The sequence below is a fragment of the Tamandua tetradactyla genome, chromosome 18 (assembly GCF_023851605.1).
Source record: "Tamandua tetradactyla isolate mTamTet1 chromosome 18, mTamTet1.pri, whole genome shotgun sequence".
NCBI classification, from domain to species: domain Eukaryota; kingdom Metazoa; phylum Chordata; class Mammalia; order Pilosa; family Myrmecophagidae; genus Tamandua; species Tamandua tetradactyla.
In genome coordinates this window covers 8,017,619-8,035,818 of record NC_135344.1, presented here as the reverse complement: position 1 = coordinate 8,035,818, position 18,200 = coordinate 8,017,619, and the positions used below count along the sequence as shown (strand labels likewise).

The 18,200-nt window shown below is 54.6% G+C and overlaps 1 protein-coding gene across 1 annotated transcript; it reads right to left on the bottom strand.

Annotated features, from left to right (window-relative positions):
• Positions 1-697: 697 nt before the first annotated feature.
• Positions 698-17,960, bottom strand: DIPK1C (divergent protein kinase domain 1C). The gene is made up of 5 exons (XM_077136085.1): positions 17,912-17,960; positions 17,052-17,287; positions 7,856-8,539; positions 3,833-3,997; positions 698-1,141 (listed from the first exon to the last, which is right to left on the bottom strand). Exons 1-5 carry the CDS (start codon positions 17,958-17,960, stop codon positions 950-952), a joined length of 1,326 nt encoding a protein of 441 aa, XP_076992200.1. The 3' UTR covers positions 698-949.
• Positions 17,961-18,200: the final 240 nt, after the last annotated feature.

The following is an 18,200-nucleotide window of genomic DNA, read 5'->3' as shown; positions in this document are numbered from 1 at the left end:
CCCCTGCCCACCTGCGTGCCCTGGGGCTCACTCCCTTTTCCTGCTGGGCGGCAGGAGAGAGCCGCAGCCAGCAAGCCTGGCGCCCCCGCTGCAGGAAGATGTGCTCTTAAGGCCAGAACCCGGGGCACTGGGGACCCCTGCAAAGGAGAAGTCCCCTCAACCGCAGTCACGCGTGCCCCCAACACTCACTGCCATGCTGCAAGATGCAGCAGTTTTTATTGTTAGATTCCAAAGGGAAGGGGACATTTTGCTGGCTAGGCCAGCGGCCAGGAGGACACACTGGGAAGCCACCGCCCTGCCCCAACACACACACATATTTGCTCACACTTACATGCTCTCTCAGGCACACACACACTAGTACACTCACACTTGTGCACAGTCACACTCAGGCACACATTCACTTGTATGCACACTCACACATATGCACGCATGATCGTGCACACTCGTGTGTGCACACACCCACGCTCACATGCACTCACTCAGGTGCACCCTCGGCCACACTCACCCACCTGGCTTGTGTGCACTCACACTCACACTCTTGCACACACACACATTTTTTGACAATGTAGCAGTGCACAGGGAAGGACGGCTGGGGCCCTTGTGACAGCCGAGCACAAGCACTGTCTCTGGGGAGGAAGTGCTGGCCGGGACTCAGGTGTTTCCTGCGGGACCTCCAAAGGTGCATGGCCTTGGCACCCCTCAGCCCTCTCTTCGCTTTGCAGTGGGCGCCGGGGTGGCAGCCTCCGGCCAGGAGAAGCCAGCGACCAAGGCAGTGCCAGGGGGCCGCGGTGGATGGGAAAGGTCAGCGGGTTCGCCCCACTTCAGAAGACCACAAGGCACCTTGCACGTCTCTCCTTTGCATCCTGAGAAGTCTCAGCTTTCAAACAAACGTGGAACAACCAGTGGGCGGCCACTCCTCGAGGGGGAAACATGGTAAAGCCCGGACGTGCTACTTCACCTCCCTCAGTTCCCTCAGCCTGGCACGGAGCAGGCGGCGAAGCTTCCAGAACACGCCCCGGGGCCCGCCTGGGTCTGCACACTCCTGCACGGCCTCCTGCAGCTGCCGCTGCAGCCCAAGGGACAGGGCAGAGGCCCCGAGGGTCGAGGAAAACCAGTAGCGAAATATTTTGTCACAGATTACCTGGGGGGAGAACAGGGGAGCCGTTAATTCAGGACAGAAGATTACCCCCAAAGCAAAGCACCCCCCGCCTGTGACCCCCAGAGGCTCTTAGGCAGACCTTGGCTTCTCCCCCATCCCCAGCTCCTTCCAGGAGGATGCCACAGAGACCGCTTGGTGCAGGATAAACCAGGCCTTCGGGACAGGAAGGCTGCCTCTGGCTGAGGAAGGAAATTCCATTTCTAGCTCAGAGGGACTGAGGAAAGATCTGGATGGCCCGGCCAAAAGGGTGGAATCCACTTCTGAGGAGAAGAGGGAACACGGAGTCACAGGCAGCGGCTGCCGCGTAAGAAGTCAGTCCAGGCGGTCTCTCCGGGCCGGCTGCCAGTGCTAAGCAGCGGATGTTAGTAAAAAGTGGGTGTGCAAATGTGTGAGAGTGAGGCTGTTTTAAGGAGCCTTGGGGAGTGTTTTATTTTAGGAGCAGAACTAAAAATTAAGCCTCCATCTCATAATCTTTAATTCCAATAGGGGAAGAAATTCACTGATCCCGAAGATGTGTTTAAATTCTCAGTTTAAAGATGTTATTTGTTTTACTGCTTTCACAGTTTCCTCCCTGCTGAGAGAGATGATCTGGGAGCTGCATAATTAATAGTACTGTGTTTTTCTATACCACACTTTATATCAGGCATTTAACAAATGCCTCAATTTTATGGAGCCACTATTTCATAGAGGACAAAGAAGTTTTACTTCCATTTTCCAATTAAACCCTGCAAAGGCAGGGATTCTTTTTAAAAGACAAGTTACTTTATTTCTCTTTAAGAAGAAGCGATGCATTTCCATGTGAAAATATGAAGTGTCCCAAAGGCCTGAGTGTCATTTTATTCTCCACTCCACCCCGACACCGGAGCCTCACAACCCCTCAAACACATTGTTTTGTCTAGCTATGAATTAAACAAAGTCTATTGTATGAATCTATCAATCAATTCTAAGAGTGTTGTATTCTTTTAGTGAAATTTTAAGTTAGAGAACTAATATAGGACGGCTGTAGAAATTTTACAAAATGTAGAAGAAATGAAGAAAATAAAATTACTTAGACTCCCACCATCCAAAAATAATTGCTGTTGACACCTTGATGGCTATCTTTCCAATCTTATACCATTTCACAAATAAAGGATCATATTATAAATACTGAATTGCAGAATCCACTTTTTTCCACTTAATGTTTCTTATTTTCTCATATCCTTAAAGAAAGTGTACTCTATTTTGAGGGCTTTAATCAAAGGTAATAATGAGATACGTGCATAAATGAAGTAACTTGTTACAGATTATGACTAGTTCTAATGTCCACATTCCCTCCAGAAAGTAGCTGCAATTTACAAATAGTCATGTTAACAATAAAGACGCTTATGTGTTTCTCTGAATCCTCACCAGATAATGTATAGCAGAGAATTAATAGCATTTTAAAGACCATTGTCCCATTGATAAGTAAAAAGTTTTATAATTGGATTTTTTTTGGGGGGGGGGACATGGGTAGGCACCGAGAATCGAACCCAGGTCCCCGGCACTGCAGGTGAGAACTCTGCCACTGAGCCACCCTGGCCCACCCTATCGCTGGATTTTAATTTGTCTAATTTTGAATAGTTAGATTAATTAATCTTCCACATTCTTTGTCCATTTGGATTACCTCTCTTACGTCCTGGTTGCATGGCCCAGCCTGGCTAGTTTTCACTGCGGCTTCCTGCCTCTTAACCAATCTGCAAGGACAGTGGCCTGTTTCTCACTGAGCTGCAGAGGGCAGGTGTGGGCAGCAGATGGGGTCACCAGGTGGCGGGTGCTCAGGCGAAGTCATCCTGTCCCCACAGCTCAAGGAGAATGACCCTGTGACAGACACCCCCCACCCACCCAGGGCATGAGCCCACCTTAAAGGGGCCAGGATGAGACGCTTCCAAAGGGACACATCAGTCCTGGGGTCACTAAAGGGAGGAACCCTGAGGGTCTGGAACTCGGCCTGGGGGGGGTGGACTCGGAGCCGTTGGGGGCCCCAGATCAGCACAGCTGTCCGGGCACCCCCAAATCAGTGTTCTGTTGAGGGTGATGGGCACTAAGCTGCCCCCCTTGGCCTGACCTGGTGTTCGTCAGGCTGATGGACTTGGGAGTGGGGGCAGGTGGGTTCCGCGGAAGATATCGGGGCAGTGGGCCACGAGGAGGGTGAGCAGGTGAGGGGAGAGGAGGGAGCTGGGGCGGCCAAGAGCCAGCAGCCAGGGGCTCTGCCCGCTGCCCCTCGGGGGGGCTGCAGCCTCCTTCTGGTTCACAGCCCCCTCCTCCCCCCAGGTCCATGGCCATCCACACACAACTACAAGCCTCAAACGAGGACAGAGAGCAGGTGACCCTGCCAAGCGCAGGGAGGGGTCTCCAGTTGGTGGGGCACCCCCCTAGATTGGGGTCTCCCTGACTCCAGACTCCCTGAACCCAACGTGGCCCCCACTTTCCGCCCCTCACCTCCCCCTGCTGACCCCCCTGGCCTGGCCCCTGGCCTGTGCAGTCCGATGGGGGAGGCAACGAGGGGCAGATGGTCACCCCATCTCCCACGGTTCCTGCCCCCCACCCCCCGACAGAGGCTTCAGCTCCACAGAGGGGTGCTATCAGGCTGGGGAGGGCAGCTGGGCAGACACAGGCCTCGCCTCCGCCCAGTCACAGTGGGGGAGGGACACTTACTTGCAGGTTACTGTTGACACGCTGTGCTCCACACTTGTTGACACGCAAATCACACTTTGAGAAACAGTCAAAGAAATTGCAGTCTTCATCTCCCGTGCAATTTTGCTGAAGAATTTCCCTCATTTTAGGTTCAAAAAAGGCCATGTCCACATCGATAGCCACCACCTGTAATCAAAATAGCACATGGCCACCAAAATGACAGCCGTGGACTTACTACCTGGCGAAGCTTCCCCATCCTCGGGTTGGGTTGTCGGATGCCTTGCAGAACACTCCAGAAGGCTGTCAGCCAAGAGGGGAAAGTCCACGCCGCGGGCCTGGCAGGGCTCGCTTCTCCCAAATGTGGTTATTACTATCTTGTTTCAAGCAAGAAACTGTCACAGATTATACTGCAAGGCTTTAGCAGCCAAAAGAAGCTTTGCTGTCACAGGCTGAAGCTTAGTCTGGGAATTAGAATTAGAAGTATCACTTTTCACCTACATCACTAGAATCTCTGAAAGGTCTGAAAGACGGATCCCCACTCCGTTGCTTTATCACGTTGGTCTCTGACCTTCAAGGGTCAAGGTTAAGAAAACTGAGGGATCATTTATCCGCAGAGATACAACAATAAAAGGGAACTGCAATCAAGAGGCAGGTCTGGGTGTGTGATGGTAAATATGACGCAGGGAGTCCCCACATTCCCCACTGATGGAATATCTGCTATATTTCCCGCAGGATAGTCAGATAGCAGCCGGGGGGGACAGCAGGCAAAGTTCTCAGTTTAGGATTCCTCCACAAGGACCTCCATCCGAACTTATTAAATACGAAATGCCATTGCTGGCGCGACAACTTGACGATCCCAGGAATTTCAGATTTATTTTCCTGGCTTCAGACCAAATAGACTTCAAACAGAAAAAGAAAAAACTTCTAAATAGTGCCGATTTTCCTCCACCACCTGGATTTTTTAAAAAGATGAGCTCAAACCTGAGAAAACCTGGAGTCTGCCCAAATCAAGCAGTGCATAGCTTCAAGGTGTTGAGAAGACATAAGAAAGCTTGATGAATTGGACGGGGTCCTGGCATGCCACAAGCTTTCACAGTCAACATCTGAATATCAGCTTGTCCCTGAGGTGGCACGTCTCAGAAAAAGGTTCATTGACAGTCTTCATTTCCTCCCCAATTCTATGCCGTGTCCGGGAGCCGCACTCCTGGTTTTGGTTTTGGTTTTTCATTCAGATTAATGCTAGATAACATGTCTCTTGGGATTTAGCCAGTAAAACAAAGCAGGGGGGAGAACAGTTTATTTCAGAATATGTGGAGAATAAAGAAAATAAAGAACATCAAATTTCTCCCTGTATGTGGGTTCTGTCTAATTAGTTCAGACACAGCAAACAGAATTTATCATTTTAATTGATCTTTCTCATCTCATTATGAAGCCACAAGAAAAAGGGAATTTCATAATTTACCCTGGCAATACACTAAAAATGAACACGGGTTGGGCTATTCTAATGAATCTATAATCTTAACAATGTATTATCGAGGTTATTAGAGACTTCTCTTTTTCTGTAGTTTCTGGAACCTTCCCTGCCTCCCTTGGGCTCTGAAATGGAATTTCACCCCCTTGCAACTTCTCGTTTCCATTTCTCATCTCCTTGGGAGAACTGGATGCATTTATTAATTTTCCGCGTATGATGTCCAAGTGACTGCATCTGTCCTAAGTAGAAGCCTACGCACCTAAAATAAGAACAGTGATAAACCTCTGCACAGTGTTTCTCAAATAGTATCAGAATAGAAAAAAATTATTTCTGCCTGAAAATACCTAATTTGTCTTATCCTCTTCCAGCTGCATTCTGGCATCAGAATAGAAAGGATATGGGGGAATTCTTTCTTCCTTCACTGAAAAGGGGGCTCCAGGGAGGGAAATACGTCAGGGAGGGAAATACGTCACCTCCTAGAGAGGCATGTCTGCTGGCTGTGGTTTGGGGTCCTAAGTAATGACGTTTCCGAGGTGTTCATTTGCAACCATTGGATAAATTTTCAAGACCTGTGAAGTAAGAGCCTGGCCCATGACACATGGACTGAGGGAGTCCTCGGCTCCTTTTCCTCTAAGTCCGGCCTGAAGGACAGTCTGCTTGGCTCGGACCGAGGCCCCACTCGCTGGGCAGAGGAATCACCTGGAGAGTCAGATGCCCTGCTCTGGGGTTGGCTGATAATTTGCATTTCTACAAAGTTCTCTGGGGATGCTGAGACCATTGGTTTTCCCTGAAAAGTTGTAAAATTGTGGGTGGAATAATTGACTTCTTGAGCCTCAGGGTCCAAGAAGAGTTTCAGCCATCCAGCTGGTCCCCCCTCCCCACCCTTCCTCTCCCCTCCCCACCACACTCCTCCCTGATCCCACCCCAGCAGCCAAGAGCAGAGCTGACAGCACCAGTGGGGCCAACAGCAGCCCCCGAAACAGCCTGGAGCAGCCTGAAGAGTGCAGAGTCCTTATTTCAGTTAGCACACTTTGACCTCTAGTGCACAAGATGCTGGAAGGCTCAATGTAGGTGAACCTAGAGAGACACTTCCCCTGCTGCCCACTGTGCCAGGAAGTTTCCACCTCCTTCGTGAGCTGTTCCTGGGGGTCCAGCCCTGACGTTCCCGTTTCCTGCAGCTCAGATGGCACCTACTGGGTCCCACTCACACGCTGGGTGAGCAGCAAGAGCTCACCTGGGAAGCAGAGCTGGTTTCAAGGCCGGCACCACAGATTCTGCCCCCCCAACCCCCCAGGCTCGTAGGGGCCCCGGGACTTCTATTAGGAGGAGAACAAGGACCCTTTGTACCCCCAGGACCCTCCCATGCTCTGAGGCACGCCATTCTTGTCAGCCCCCCGGGGCAGCAAGGATAGGGTGTTAGGAAGAGGCAGCACAAGCAAGATGCCCAAATGCCCATGAGGGCCCCAACAAAGTCTGGTTACAGAAGGGGCTCGCTGTGGGCAAGTTCAGACTGCCAGATTTAAAGACCCAACACGAAGGCCGTGTCATCCTGTGTCACCGGAAACAAAGCCGACAGCCACGGTCAGGGACCTTCCTGGGCTGCCTCTCTGTCCTGAATCTAACAAGGAGCACTGAACCCCCATGAGCTGCTCTGCAGTGCCCACTTGCCCAGCGCCAGCTGCAGCCTGCCATCCTGCCTGGCACCCTGGGTGCTAATGCGGCATGGCAGGGGTCCCTGAGGGCAGTCCCTCTCCAGCTACTCCCCATCGCCACGTTCTCTGCCACCTCTCCCACCTAAGTGGTCCCAGCATTCGACCCTGGGCTTGATCTTGGGACCCGTCTGCCCCTCTGGGTGCTGACCCAGAGCCAGGACACCCCGAGCTAGGCAGCACTGCCCCCCGCCCTGAGGGAGGGGTGCTATCTCATGCAAAACACCCAAGTCCGGCCTGCAGCCTTCTCTCCTCCTCACTGCCCAGCCCAGCTGCTTGCACAGGGAAGAACCACCTGGACAGTGGTGCTTTTCCGCCCGGGGCATATTTTTCCCTGTTGGAAAGAACCCAAACTCCACTTGCCCTGCAGGAAACCCCATGCACTGAATGGAACCAGCTACATCTTCTCCAGGAAAACAAGGGCATGCAAAAATCAACCTGTAACGGTAGAGTGTGGGCAGTTTGAAAATAGTTCCCGGGGGTTGGGGAATTCCTCACACTGGCCCCAGCCCGGCCCGCAGCCCCATGACTCCTGGGCTCTGCATTCTCCACTCAGCGAGGAGACGGGCCCCTGGAGAGCTGGGGCGTAGGAGGGGCACTCAGGTGCCAAGGAATAGCCCAGGGACCCCGAGGGGCCCTCAAGGAGCACGGGTTGCCCACAGGCCCTTGGCCTTGCGCTCTGGCCTCCTCCACACTGGGGGCTTCAAGACAAGAGCGCTCCTTCCCCCCAGGAAGCGCTTTGGTAGGCTGGGGTCATCAGGGGCTGGAGGGTCAGACAGCCTCATCGTGAGCTGCACACCCGCACCAGGGGTTCTGCTCTCCCACCCCCGGGGTTCTTCTCTCCCACCCCCTGGGGCCACTTACTGTGAAGTCCCTCCTGATGGCGAAGTTTTCGGGCTTGATGTCGCAGAGGTGCAGGCGGTGGGAGAAGTCGTCTTCGAAGTGCCTCACCATGTCCAGGAAGCTGAGGGCGATGCTGCTGACCGCCCTGGCCTGGTCTCCGCCGCCCCGGGCGGTGCCCGCTGCCCCCTCCAGGGGGAAGAGGGCCCGGTGGCGGGGGCTGCCCGCGGCCAGGTACTCAACGGCGTAGAAGTGGCCGCAGGAGCCCAGCACCCGGAGCACGTGCCGGCTGACGCCGTGCAGCAGGCTGAAGTGCACATACTCCTCCTGCTGCAGCAGCGCCCACAGGCTCGCCAGCCGCCCCCGCCAGCGCGGGCCCCCGCGCCCCAGCCCCAGCGGCCCCAGGCTGCCCTGCGGCAGCTCCAGCCCCAGCGCGCTCTTCACCTCGCCCGCCACCATCAGGAGCAGCTCGGCCTCCAGCGCGTCCCGGCCGGGCCCCGCCGCCTCCTCCTCCAGCAGGCCCAGGGGCGGGAAGCTGGAGAAGGCCTCCTGCTTGGCCTTGAGGATGACCGGCCGGCCCCGCCACTCGGCCTGCAGCACCGTCTTGCCCCGCTCGTAGTAGAGGCAGCGCCGGTACACCAGCTGCCCGGCCTCGCACAGGTCTTCGCACAGGTCCCCGGCCAGCGCGCCGCCTCGGTAGTCCCGGCACTGGAAGGAAGGGGCAGGCGGTCACCATGCCGGAGGGGGCGGGGCGGGCAAGGTGTCCACAGCCAGCTGTCGGAGGAACCCTGCAAACGGAGCCCAGGGGCTGTGGAGGTCATTTAAAGGCTGGCTCCTGTCCATGACCTCACCTGGCCCGCCCAGGACTGCGTCTCCAGAACCGAGACATCTGGGGGCCAGGGCACTCCCCCCACCCCAACCACGGGGCCTCCAGGAAAGCCTTTATCCTGCCTGGCTTTGGGCACCATTGGCGATCTGCAAGGCTGGATGGGCCAGCGGGTCTCGAGGCTAGCCACCCGTTAGGATCACCTGGCAGGTGGGAAACTCCCCCACCCAAGGGCGCTTAGTCGCCCCCCTCCAGAACCCTTCCTGCTGCTTTAGCCCATAGTTGTGCAGTCTTAAAGGCGCTAAGAGGGTGGCGGCCGTTCTGAGAAGACTACTGCAGGATACAGCAGTGAAAACAAGGGCCAGCCACACAAGGCCCCAGGAACGCCCGGGGACGTTCTGTAGGTGCGCCAGGGTTTTGTGTTCCTGGCGGGGCTGCAGGCTGCATGGAGCCCTCGGGGCAGGCATGTCTCCAAAACCTCAGGCAACCTGTGGCCGTTCACATGCGACCCTCCCACCACACGACACATTTCCCTAGGATGATGCCTACCAGCCCTGCCCCATTCGCTACAAGTGGGAGAGGAAGCGGGTGGTGTGGGTGGTGAGATGGGAGACTATTACTCCTTTCTCTCTTTTTTATCACTCTCAGGAAATCTCAGCCTCTAGACCCAGTTTTGTGAGGACTCAATCACTTTTTCCAGCCCGGCCCACGTCCCCCCACATGCATCTCCTCCCTTGATCACAGCCACCCACCAAATACACCTTCCCTTCCCCACTACAGCATCTGCACCACGTGAACTGATACGCTGCCCAGGTTCTCATAAGGTAGCAGGGCAGATACAAAATGCAGACGCGCTTTCCCACCCCGCCTTATTTAGGGTTAAGTGCCCTGAGCTGGCACTGTGGTGGGGGCAGCACGGCCGGGAGTGAAACTGGGGCCAACTCAGGAAGGTTGGCCCGGGCCGCACTGCACTCTGGCCAAGCCCCCAAACCGCTCAGAGCCTCAGATTCCTCCTCTGTGTGGGATCACACCCACCCGCCATGCAGCCAAAAGAGCAGCGTCAGTGGGGGCTCTGCAGCAGGGGCGGGGCGAGTGCCTGGGGCGGCCCTGAGCCAACCCGCTGCCCTGCTGCTCGTCCCTTCACCCCTGCTCTAAGGACTGCCTCCTCTCCCTTCACCCCTGCTCTAAGGACTGCCTCCTCATTTCGTATTTGCCTGCTTTATTCACCCCAAGCAGATTCTAAACACATCCTTAAAGTTGAAAAACACACCTCCAATGCCTGGACATTCAATTTCACACTCCAAAAAGGGCTGAAAAACTAAACGTTTCTATAACTCAGCTGGCAGCAAAACCTCATCTGGCCTCCCGTGGTGTCAACAACCCACCTGACAATCTGTGAAGCCACTTAATAGCCTTCAGGTGTCCGCTTGGTGGGACTCTGCATACCTGTTGCTGCAGAATTATTCATGTGTTTGTTAACAGGTACCGCCCCAGCACTTGCTGGCCGGGGTACAAAATGTAAGGTGTGGGCACCACAGTATCTTCCTAAAAATGCAGAAAAGCTTGAATTCCAAACCTTGTGTCTGATGCTCCTTTTATCTACTGGTATGGACAGATGAGTAAAAAATATGGATAAGAAATAAACAAATAATAGGGGGAACAAAGGTTAAAATAAATGGAGTAGATTGAAAGACCAGTGGTCAATGAAACGGAGTGGTAAGGGGTATGGCATGTTACGAGCTTTTTTCTTTTTTCTTTCTTTTGCTGGAGAGATGCAAATGCTCAAAAAAATGATCATGGTGATGAATACACAACTAAGTGATGATATTGTGAGCCACTGATTGTAGCCATGTCAGGAATGTTTGTATGCCAAGAATGTTTGTATGTTTGTTTATTGTTTATAATAAAAATATTTTAAAAAACAAACAAACGTGAATTCTGAAACACAGCTGGCCCCAAGGTGTTAGATAAGAGATCGTGGATCTTTCTAAATACTAAGTACTCACTACCCGACAACTGAAAAGGGAATACCCCAGTTCCTAAAGCAAGGGCCTGGGTTCTCAGAAGATTTCAGACAGATGCTCGACCACACCAAGCCGTCTGGTGGACCTCGGGTTTCCTGGGGGGGGGGGGGGGGGGGGGGACATTGCACACATCAGCCTCGGGCGCGCTTTGGATGGCCCATCTCCTGTGGGATGTGGGGCACCATCCCGTCAACGTCAACGTAAGGAGGGAAGCAAGCAGCAGAGTTCTGCAGATACAAAGTCAGGAACCCGATCCTCTAGCCCAGAGCCACACTGATAGCCTGAGGCTGCCTCTTTGTCTTTGGAAAACAAACACTCATAATGAGGCCATTTTAAGAGCCAGCCCTGTCCCCCACCCTTCCCCCACCCACACACCGGCTTTCCTTACACTCAGAGTTGTGCCCGCGTGCTGCCTTCTTGGAATTTAACACCGTTTTGGTAAAATACCATCCATTTCTTGTACCACTTTCCAAGGCTTGGGGTCATTAAACAAGCGCAGAAAGGGTCAAGTGTTTTGGGTCACTTGTCTCTCGTAATCGCATCCACATCTCCCCTTGTAAGAAAATAGCTGCTGATTCAAGCCCCTCTGAGACCACCGGGGACCAGGAGGTGAGGTGGGGGTGAAAGGGAAGTGATTGCAGCAGTCAGGGAGCACAAAGAGAGCGGAGACATAATACAGCATGTTCATTTTACTTGTTGCATTTTTTTTCTTACTTCTGCATTTGCAGACTCTCCTGTCCCTATAATAAACCTGATAAGAAATTGCAACAATTTTTCTCAATTTCTTTGTAAATAAAAGTCCTGTAAGTACGCTATCCAAACTGGTTTGATTCAATTCCATGAACATTACTGTAGTGTTACCTCAGTTGTGATTTACTCTAAAGTGCTTATGCATGAAGTACGGACAGCACTGGAAAAGAAAGGAAAGCAGGGCGGGAAACTGCAGCCTGGAGAGAGCAAACGGGCAGGGAAGCCCAGGACCCTGACTCTCACACCTGGAGCTATGGCTGCGCTCGCCACTGGACACAAAGGAAGCAGCTCCAAGCCACGCCGCCCGGGAGGCCGTGGACAAGGCGTCTCTGCTCCAGCCCACCGCCTTCAAGTTAAAAACCCCAGCTTCTCAAACTCACCAGCTTTGCGTGCAGCTCGATGGGCCCAGCTCAGGGGCCCACGAGACGGCGGCAGCCTGCCTGTGCATCAAATGGACCTCCCTGGCACAGGGCGGGTGCGGTAGGGACCAGGTGGGGCTCACGTGGGAGGCAGGCAGGGTGGCTCTGGGCCCCACCCCCAGCCAGCCGGGTGGCCTCTGGTCCACAGAAGGCGGCCACAACCACTGAGCGTGGGAGGCTGGCAGGGACAAGCTGAGTCACAGGCGGGAGGTGCCCGGTGCACTGGGAAATGCTGGTCCCTCTCCAGCCCCTCTCCAGCCCCTCTCTAGCCCCACTCAGCAGAGTCAACGGGGCGGGCCGAGACCTTACCTTCCTGGAGGACATGGATCTGAGCTCAAAGGTGAAGGATGAACTAGAGGTCTGCCCAACAGAGGCCTCGGGAAGGAGCGGTTCCTCCACGGAGGAAAAACCCAGGCAAGGCCAGTGGGCTCAGAGAACCAAGAACAAAGTCAGACGGAGCTCCACATGGCACCGACAGGAACGTTCTGTCGATGAGGCCGTCTTCTTATTCTCCTCCTGGCAAAAGTGTTTCCTGCCTTCAAGGGTCAACTTGAACTTCCCGGCAGCCAGCCCTGTCCTCCCGGGAGCACGGCCCTCCCCCTCCTCTCCCACCCGGTGGGCGCACGCGTGCTGCTCCTTCTCCTTCCGGCCCCGCAGCTGTGGGTCACACCAATGGCATCTGTCGGAGAAGCCGCATGGCATGCTGCACAAGTCGCCCCTGATTCCAAAGAGGAGAGGGAGAACGATTTCAGCAATGGCACAGTCACTGACCTGGGCAGGCAGTCTGTCCGTTTTGAAGGGGAATGGTAGCTTTGGCTGTTTTCCTTGAGAGCAGCATGTGGATTTATAAATGTGCCCCATGCAGGGCTGGCTCCTTGCTGGGTGCAGCGACACGGATGGCAAAAGCAGGAAGTGGACTTAGAGGTCTGGCATCTGGACCCAGGTCTGCCAGCTGCCAGATGGGAGGTCTCGGGTGTATAATCTAAGTTGTTGGTGCCTTAGTGACTTCGTTTTGTCATTAAAGTTACATTATCTGTAACAATGATATTTGCAGTCATCCTTCATGATGAATTTATTTTAGCATTTCGGTAACTATTCTTCTCATTAAAGTATAAAACCTGTGTCTGCCCTTGCTTCTCTGCTTCCCAGCATTACAGAGTGTTTGCAGGAGTTTTATGCATGTCTGCGCCTACTAAATACAGGGAAAGACTGAATTCCATATTTAATGAACAGAGAACTTACAGTATAAATTGCAAGTTTAAAAGCTACTTGAAAACTTTCATCATGTGAAAGGCAACGGTGAAATTATTTTACTAGCAGGATGACCTTTTGAAGTGGCTCTTCTTTTTAACTCAACAATAGTGGTTTCTTTGAACTCTATCATTTAAGTCTTGCGTCAGATTTTTCTGTGCATGGGGGTGGGGGGTCCTGGCAGCCAGCTTGAAGTTGGGCTCAGATCTTCGAAAAATGTACATGCGGAGAAAGTCCACAGGTATCAGATGCAAAAGTAAACTGAAAGCAAAATTAATGATGCCTCCTTGCAGCTAACTCTGGTGCATTTTTTAATTAATTAAATTCACAGTGGATCTGTGTTTCTCACACGTGTGTGAGCAGGTGCACGGACACGCACTGACCCCAGTTCTTGTGAGAGGCGTTCTCTGCAGCAGTTGCTTCCTATTTCCCCAGCTTGTTCCCAGTTCTCAGGCAGAGACAAAACCTGCCCACCTCTAACTGGTGAGCTACTGACAGGGCCGCAGACGTCCTGCCAAAGGGCTGGCATTTTTTAGTTTGTCTATTGTTGATTTTCAGGAGCTCTAGGCAGGTTAGCACCATTCACATCCGTAGGAGATTCCTTCTCCAAGCAGCTGCCTGGTGCCCGCAGATTCGCAGAGCCCTTGGGCACCCACCGGGTACCTCCTTTTTGCCCGTGGACCACCCACAGGAGGCACGTGACAAACGCAGTCCCAGGACTCCGTGGGAGGGAGTTGCTGGCAGCTCCAACATCTTTCCAGGTACAGCCCTGCTGTTGTCGTCACATCGGGGCTTGGCAGCCTGGCACACAGCAGCTGCCCTATAAAAAATGAATCCCGAATGCAGGCAACTACATTAAATCACATGAAACTTCACCAGCTCAAGGGCAGTTCAGCCACTGATTAGCACACATCTAGTCTCCAGGGGTTGCTCCGAGGTGCACTGACTGGGATGCCATGGCAGGGCTCACTCGGGGGTGTCGTCACTGGGGAAGGGTCCGGGCTGGCCACCGCTGCACGAGCTCACAGGCTGGTCCCATGGCACGCTAACGCGGCCACCTCTCTGGGGCTCAGCTTTCCAACCGTATAATGGGGACGATAAAAGCACATGCCTCGCAGAGGCTGCTGCGGGGAGTGAAAAGAACATCCGCGTGGACGCCTGGCACTCTGGCACCCATGGTGGGCACGCACCGGCACCCCGCAGCAAACAGCTCAGCATGTCCGCGGGATGTGCCCTGCACTCTCGCCAGCCTGGCTGTCTCCTGGTCAGAATCCCCAGAAAAGTAGGGCACCAGAGACCCCAGAATCCAGCTGGAGAGAGTGCATGTTTTGCTTGATGACAGTATGTGCCAAAAAAGCAGCAGCCAAAAGGAGCAGTGTTTTAGCACTAGAAAACCCCAAAGCTTGAAGATTCCATTCTTTTGCAACCATTCACATTGGCTCTTTGAACTCTCACGTCTTCCAGGGACTCTTCTGTACTTGGAGCAAGGCTGGCTTCCAGGAACCTGCAACTCCTTCCTCACTGGGCCCTGGGCTTGCTCATCTGACTGTCGCCCGCTTTCTTCCACAGGCCCCCTGGGTGGGCCTGCGATGCCACCTGCTGCGCAGGGAGCGCTGGGAACGCAGCGACACTGGCCAGCGAGGAGAATCTACCACGCCCTCTTGGCTCTGCCAGAAAGAGGTCTCCCTCCGGCTCAGCCAGTAGAGCTGTTTCTTCTGTGTTCCTTTATTCAGAGTGAAAGCTAATGAGAGTCTGGAGGCCAGTCAGAAAAATAACAGCCACTTTTATTATTAAGGATAAAAGCCAGGCAGAATGAATTGGAACGGCCCAGGGAGCCGAGACAGAGGCTCGATTCAGCTCCGGGCGTCGGAAGCTGCAGCGCAGCCTCTCCTCTGTCCCTCGCGGGGTTGGCCCTACTTAAACCTCTCTCTGCTTTACAGCGGCCCAGGGAAAAGTGATCCGGAGTGCTATGTCCGTTCTCATGAGTAGATCGGGGATGGAAAGGGTGGAAAAGGGTGCGACAGGAAGAGGGGGAGAGAAAAAGAAGTCCCCAGCATGTAGGAGAAAAGCGGGCTCCTGCATCCAAAGGACTCACACAGACAAATTGCTTCCCCTGAGATGACATCAGAGAAACTCTTAGAAAGACAGACATGGTGTTTTAAATCATTCTTTGGGCAATCGGAAAGATTTAGAGCCTTCAGAGGCAGAACAAATCTTTTCAGCTTATGTCAAACTAAAAATGATCTAAAATGACTGCCATTTAAGATATACTGGTAAAACCTCCCAACAGAGTTGGTTCTAATTTATTAACTGGAATGCTGGGACAGCTATGATTAGCAATTACTCAAATTATAGTAGGCTATTTAATTTCCATTAGGCCTTTTCCAATTATCCAAAATAAATAACTGAGAAATGGTATTGGCTTTTTAAATTTCAACCTAAAAGGTTATTATATGATCTTTACACATGGGTAAATGATCATGGCCAAGCTATCAATTTTTGTTTGCTATAATTGGGCCATCAGTCGTGTCCCCCCCCCCGCCCCCGTGAAACAGTGGGAAAAAAAAACCTTTATAATGAAAGAGATTTTTGGATAAGTTAGTGAGAAAATCAATGAGCTCTTACAATCTACAGAAGGCTTTAGAGAATCCCAGTGCAAGAGCGACTCCGCAGACACGCGCAGCGGGCGGGGAAGGTGGAGGAAAAGATTCCCACCTACACGTGGGCGGCTCACAGCACCCAGCAGGTTCCATCAGGGAATATGATTTGTTTTAGCTTGTAAGTTTCACTCACTATTTTTCAAAAATTTTCTAATCTCACTTTTTAAAAAAGTGAATCATTTCATTGAAAACCTTTATGCTCTCATGTTTTGAACATCTACAATCTCAAAAGGCCCACCCAAATGCCAGCAATTGGATTGAAAACTTCACGTGTTCCTTGAAGACTTCTTGGAAAACAGATTACTTTTCAAACCAAACCTTAGAACAGCCACTATTTTAGGAAGTGGATAATCGTGTTTAAAAATCAGTGCACTGGTGGCTGCTGCCTTCCTTGGAGAGATTCTGACTCTATTCAAGTTTCTTGGGGGCTTGACCTCCCCAAGCAAATGTAAAGACAGGGACAGCCAAACTCTGGGATCAACTAAAGAAAACATTTTCTTTTGGGGCACCTGAGGACCAGTGGCAGCGAGCCACAAACGCCCAGGCTCCCTCTCCTTCCAGATAGCCTGGGGGCGCGCCCCCCCTAGGGAGACCACCCTGTGGCCTAGGCTGCCAGGGGTTTGCAGCCCCGCCCCTGGCCGTCCCTCTCCCTGGGATGCACTCTTCATCTTGGGTCCCACAGACCTTGGTTGTGGGGTAGAGGGTGGGGGGTGTCCCTATTAGCCTGTCTGTATCGGGCTCGGCAAGGTTGGGGGTGACCCAGCAGCCCCTGGTGGGGTGACCCAGCAGTCCTGGGTGGAATCACAGAACCATAGGCTCAGTAGAGAACAGGGGACCAGAGAGAGGCAGAGGTATGGCCCCCGCCGGCTCCAAAACCCCGCACCAACCTGAGCCCACCCCCGACAGAGGTCTCGGTTCCACTGAGGGCCACGCGGGACGCAGCGCGCCCAGTCGGGCTGCGGAATCCCGGACGCGGGGATGGCAAAGCGCCGCGGAGACCCGGACCCGAACCCGCTGCCTGTAGGAGGACGGGCGCAGGCGGTGGCGGGAGAGCAGTCAGGCGAGAAGACTGTCCCAGGACAATGGGGAGGGACACCCCCGCGTGCACACAGAGGACCCTGGGCTGCGTCCGCTTTGGGAAGACCGCATCATGCGCGCCCGGCGCTTCCCCGCACGTGTCCTGGGACACTCCCCGGTGGGCGCCTCCGCCGCCGCGCCCGAGATCCCGGGCTGGGAGAGGATGCCCCACGCCCCCACCCAGGGCGCTCCCTCGGGGCCGGCGGGACCTACCAGCGCCGCCAGGATGCGCCGGCTCTTCGCGTCGGTGCAGCGCTCGGAGAAGACGCCCGGGTGCGCCCGCAGGAGTAGCGCGGCCGCCAGCACCCAGCCCGCGGTCCACGCGGCGACGGCCACCAGCGCGCAGCGCCCCCAGCGCCGCCGCCCCCGGCCCCGCGCCATGGAGCCGCCCGGCGCCGTGCGCCTCGCTCCCTGCGCCCCCAGCTCGCTGCTCTGCGTCTCCGCGGGGACTGGCGGGGAGGGGGCGGGGAGGGGCCGGCCGGGGGCGGGGAGGGAGGCCCCGCGGCCCCGACGTCCTGGCAGAGACCGCCCGCCCGCAAGCCCCGCGCGACGCGCTCCGGGACCCACCCCGGCCGGGGGTCCCAGAGCGGCGCGCTGGGGGCCGCGCCCCCCACCACTATTCCGAGTGCCCTCTGCCCTTTCCACTTGTTTGTACTTTCTTCAGGGACAGCTCCCCTCTTATGGAATGCGCGTAGATCTGCCCCCCAACTCCGTTTTTTGGACTCTTGGCATGTCAGTGGCTGCATTTTCCTGCTCTAATTGCCGACAAGATGCCCCAGCCCCCACCCCGCTTCTTCTCTGGAGCCGCTCCGCCCCCCCCCCCACCCCGAGGAAGTTATCGCTTTGCAACCCCCACCCCACCTCAGTAGACCCTGGTTACCGCCTTGACTGCAGTTCTCCCCCACCCCCCGCATTTACCTCTCTACAGGTATCCTCCCCCCTCTGGGTCTGGCCCCCACCTGTGTTTCTTCTGCACCCCTCACCCCTGCCCTCCGAGGCGCCCCCAGTCAGGGGACGTCCGCGACCAACTGCGCCTGCCCCCTCCCACGGGCCGCTTCGGAATCAAAGGGCACCTCCAAGGCTGCCTAAGGCCGCCCCGGGGATGGAGGGGTCTTCTAACATCTCGGCTTAGCCCCGCGGGCAGAAGCCTGCATTAGGTTGTGTCTAAGTGTGTGTTTGTGGCTTTGTACTGCCATCCTGAGAGCGTGATTAACTTCCAGACAACCGCAGTTAGGTAAACAGGCGCCCGGGAGCAAGACGCCCCCCACCCAGCGCGCCCCAAGGCTGCTCCTTCCGCCCCCCACAAGCCCTGCTTCCCAGAAGGAGGGCGTAGGCCGTGGGGTGCGCGCTCTCCGCGGGGTT